This window comes from Poromitra crassiceps (assembly GCF_964638095.1).
Source record: "Poromitra crassiceps genome assembly, chromosome: 5".
Classification (NCBI taxonomy): domain Eukaryota; kingdom Metazoa; phylum Chordata; class Actinopteri; order Beryciformes; family Melamphaidae; genus Poromitra; species Poromitra crassiceps.
In genome coordinates this window covers 52,247,541-52,252,540 of record NC_139642.1, presented here as the reverse complement: position 1 = coordinate 52,252,540, position 5,000 = coordinate 52,247,541, and the positions used below count along the sequence as shown (strand labels likewise).

Here is a 5,000-nt window from a genome sequence, read left to right as displayed (position 1 = left end):
AGATGATGGCTGTATGATGAGTGTGAGCTACTTGTTACAGGAATGAGATGATGGCTGTATGATGAGTGTGAGCTACTTGTTACAGGAATGAGATGATGGCTGTATGGTGAGTGTGAGCTACTTGTTACAGGAATGAGATGATGGCTGTATGATGAGTGTGAGCTACAGTAATCAATGGCAGCGGTCTCAAGTCGCTCATAGTTCTGTGTGACATTCAGAGCTACATTCTTCTATGGAGTTCTCATGCGGCCGTAACACTATAGCACACTAGAGTCTCTTCCATCATGGTGACACCTCTTTCTTGACAGCTCACATTATAAAAGCATTTTTAATCAGCCTGTAATTAATGAGCTTTTAATTGGAGGGTGAGAAGATGGATGCAATATGTTTTTCTGCGCAGCAGGAAGTTGGTTATTTGTCTGAAAAGATGACGGTGAAGGGTGGTGATGATATTCACAGGCCCCCCTCCCTAAGCTGCTAACCAACGCCCCCCCTCTCTGTGTCCCCCTCCAGTACCAGGGAGCACGTGACCCCGGAGATGAACAAGCTTCGTCAGAGCCTGAGGAGGAAGAAGCCCACCTACGTGCCAGAGGCCAGCAGACCGCACCAGTGGCAGGCCGACGAGGAGGCTGTGCGCAAGGGCAAATGTAACTTCGCTGTCCGGGTAAGCATGGACGGTGGCTCAGTGGTTAGCACAGCACAGCAAGAAGGTCCCGGGTTCGAATTCCGGTCCGTCCCAGGTCCTTTCTGTGTGGTGTTTGCATGTTCTCCCCGTGTTCGTGTGGGTTTCCTCCGGGTGCTCCGGTTTCCTCCCACCAACAAAGACATGTATGTATAGGGTTAATACTCCTGTCAGTGTCCCTGACCAAGGTAATAGCAAAAGTACTGGAGTTGTTCTCCAGATGCTGCACTGTGGCTGCCCACTGCTCCTAGTTGTAGGAAGGTTCCTGAGGATGGGTCAGATCAGATGCAGAGGATGAATTTCCCCATGGGGATAAATAAAGGATAACTTAACTGTTGGACCCTACTGTAACACATAAATCTAACCCTGATTGACTGTTAACCAAGCAGCCGAGTGTTCAGAGTTGGCTGACTTTTCCAATTTACATTCAGTGATGTAGCGGTAAATTAAAAAGTTGGGTAAAAACAATGACTTGCAGTTGGTGATCATCATAAGGCCATAAATCACCATAATAAACAAAAAATCTATTATATATGGGGGGGGGTACATTCATTTATGGTTATCTTTTCCCAAAATACCCTATCGTCATATAACAGACCTCATATAACATCTGCAGAGTATCAGACTAACGTTTCCATTCACATCTTCATCACTCTGGACTCTGATGAAGATGTGAATCGAAGCGTTAGTCTGATACTGTGCACCAAATAAAGGTAGCTGCCCTGAGCTGCTCCACGTTGTCTCCTCTTTTATTGATGCTGTGTTCCTTTTTTTGTGATGCAGCGGACTTGCCTCCTATAGCTGAAGCTCTCTACTTCATATAACTTATATCAGTTTGATACAGCTTGAGATTACTATTATGTGTACTATGAATTTATACCACTTTAAGATTTACAGTATGTCGGTCTAAAAAGGTGAACTATTTTGTTAATGAAAAGGTGGGTTTAGGTCTACTGTATTACTACCTCCCTGTATCTGGATATAAATCTAACTATAGACCCTTTTCACGGGGGCCATTTTGTGTCAAAAAGGCAGGGTAAACACAGGTGCAAACAAAACACTAATGAGGGTTTCCAACTTCCATGATCGTAATTTGGAAACCCTCATTAGTGTGTTGCTTGCACCTGTGTTTACCCCGCCTTTTCAGCACAAAATGGCCCCCGTGAAAAGGGTCTATTGGACCCAAACCCTACCCTGACCATTACTGAACATACTACAGTATAAGAACAAAAGCACAACCTCAGCAGGTTTTCTGTCAGGGCAAGGCTGCTAATATAATAGCCTGAGCACACAGCAGACAGACGGCCGTACAGGCAGACAGTCCAGTCCAGGGACAAGTGCACCCTGCCTGGGGAAGGAGTTCTGCATTACATCCCAGCACCAACCTCAACCCAATAAATCAGCAGGCCGCGCCCAAGGGCAGCAGAAAGTTCTGTGGGTCCAGGCCTTGACCACAGTGCATTAATCATACCTAACAGGCTGTGCTGTATGAACAACAGCTGCACCGGATCCTCACTTATTCACTCGTTCACTTCTAACCATAAGCTGTGTGTGAACATCACATAAAGGAGAGCAAGATAAGGGAATCTAAGATGCCCTATTTTAAACCTTACAGGCCTGTTCCATAACTGCAGTATTATGTACGCCACATTGAAACACTGGCAGCCTATCACTGGGTTAGTTTGCATAGAGAGCATCATTTTTGCATGCTGGAATGGCTGAGATGTTGATAGAAGCTTTGACAATGTGACAGCTAAACATTAGTTTTCCATGTCTTTTAGCACTGTAATATCGGTAGTTTAGTCTTGTTCATAACATAATATATGAGTTTTGAAGTAGGAATGTGCCAAACAGATTATGTTTCCATGATTCCATCTATAAAGTGGCCAATTCCTCAACCGTTATGTGAATATACCCCAAAATCAGGTGTTCAAAGAAATTGCATGCGGATTCGGATTGTATCAGAAATATAATAGAAATATAATAATATATACAAAAGCTTAATGTCTTCAGTGCATATGACAAAGTTATTCTACCACGCTTCTAGCTAGCACTTGCATAGTGCCTCTCATGATCAATCTGAATACATGGATATTCGTCGGAGCGCTGTGGTTTTGACCTTTGACCTCCTTGTATTGGTTGCTTGCACTATTGGCGATCAAGGAATGTAAGCCTTATGCTACACACACTCATAACATAAATGAGTAAAATGTTAGGTATAATGTGATGTAAACTATCCATACCCTCACTACTACTGCTACTACTACTACTACTACTACACTAAATACACTAATTCAAATGCAAATGTCTAGATATAGAAAAATCACAATTAAAGAGACCGTCTATAACCTGAAACCTCACAGACAGGTTTGATCCTTACAGCAGCAGCAGCAGCCGTGTCTCCTGCCAAAGTGTCCTTGAGCAAGGCACTGAATGTCTAAAATGTAAATAGAAGCAATATTAATGGGCCAATTCATTCATGACTTGCTCCGGTTTCAGCATGTACAGTACTGTATGCCGAGTGATTTGCTGGAGAGCTGGAGAGATGACAACAGAAAGACATGGAAGGGAGGGGAGAGAGGGAGGGAGAGAGGGATGAGAAAAGAGGTGGAGTTATGGATGAAGCTGAAGAGAGGAAAAGACAGGGTGAGGGATGAGGGCACGCTGAGGAGACAGAGAGAGATATCAAATGAGAGAGCGAGAGAGAGATGGGATCGGAATAAGAGAGGCAAAGAGAGGGAGGGCGGAGGTGTGGGAGAACGAGAGAATAGGGCTGGGCAATATATCGATATTATATCGATATCGTGATATGAGACTAGAATTCCTCTTAGATTTTGGATATCATAATAAAAATATAGAAAATATAGAAAATACAGAGATACTGTATATCATGTATCGACATTCAGCCAAAAAATACAGAGATATGATTTTGGGTCCATATCGCCCAGCCCTATGAGAGAATGGAAGAAAAGGAGTTGGAGAAGACAGAGAGGCAGAAAAAGGGTGTGTCGTGTAGGAAAAGACTAAGTGGTCGGAGCAGGCTAATGGAAAATGGTCCTGATGGTAATGCTCCACAGACAGTGGAGTGCCAGGCGATATTCTTACAGCAAGAGGTGCAAGAATATCTCTCTCTCACTCTCTCTCTCTCTCCGTTACTGTTTCTTTAGTTTTCCTCTGTTTCCATATTCACATTTTCTTTCATATATTCGTCTTTAGCTCCAAATGGATTGATGTGGCTCAAAATATGAAATATTATTAAAACAATATAACCACATAAAAGAACGTTTCCATTGTATTAGCATGGAGCCGACTATCACTCGACATAGTGTATGCTAAAGTGTTAGCATGGAGCCTACGATCACTCGACATAGTGTATGCTAAAGTGTTAGCATGGAGCCTACGATCACTCGACATAGTGTATGCTAAAGTGTTAGCACGGAGCCCGCTATTTCTCGACATAGTGTACAGGTATGCTTAAGTGTTGGCATTTTGGTGTAAGTTGACCAATAGGCCTATCTCTGAAAAACTCTGTGTACAAACTACTACTACTTAAACTAGCATCATTGTCTTCCTCTGTCCCTGTCACTTGACTTGCGGCTGGGGGCTGAGCTGTGGGAGTTTTAATTGTGTCCCTGTGGGCTTTCCGTAGGCCACAGGCCAGGACAGAGACTAGACGAGGGAAGGGGACGTGAGGCTGCATGCTCTTCCTCCCTCTCTCTCGCTCGTTATCAGCTGCAACATGTGGCTGTAAATAGTAAATACAGTGCGAGTGCTTATTAGCTGCTCACTTTACAACCGCCTGTCAATTTCACAGCACTTACTGAGAAGATACTGTAGGGACTAATGAAGCTTTAGTTGGTTTTGTGCCAATTTTCTCCCTCTCTTGTTCTGACTCAATTGTGTGTGCGTGCGTGTGTGTGTGTGTGTGCGTGTGTGCGTGTGTGTGTGTGTGTGTGTGTGTGCGTGTGCATGCGTGTGTGTCGCCAACAATTTTGGTAATCAATTAATTGTCTTGAATATTATATAAGAAAAAAGTAAAAAAAAAGAAAAATCTCCAGCTTCTTAAATTTGAATATTTTCTGTTTTCTTTACTCTATGACAGTAAATTGGGTTGTGGACAAAAGAAGACATTTGAGGACATCATCTCAGGGTTTGGGAAACACTGATCGTCATTTTTCCCACATGTTCTCACATTTTATAGACCAAACAACACATCGATTAACCAAGAAAATAATGGACAGATGAATCGACGGTGAAAATAATCGTTACTGTAGTTGCATCCCTTTTCTTTACGTGTCTTTCTTTGTTCTCTCGTTAT

At 43.1% G+C, this 5,000-nt stretch overlaps 1 protein-coding gene across 1 annotated transcript in view; it reads left to right on the top strand.

The window, feature by feature from the left end:
* numbl (NUMB like endocytic adaptor protein) overlaps positions 1-5,000 on the top strand; it is a gene marked incomplete at both ends in the record, with an annotated part of 42,450 nt that overhangs the window by 24,924 nt on the left and 12,526 nt on the right. The window contains 1 exon segment of the mRNA XM_083636778.1: positions 514-664. Within this exon segment, the coding sequence (XP_083492904.1) occupies positions 514-664 (151 nt within the window).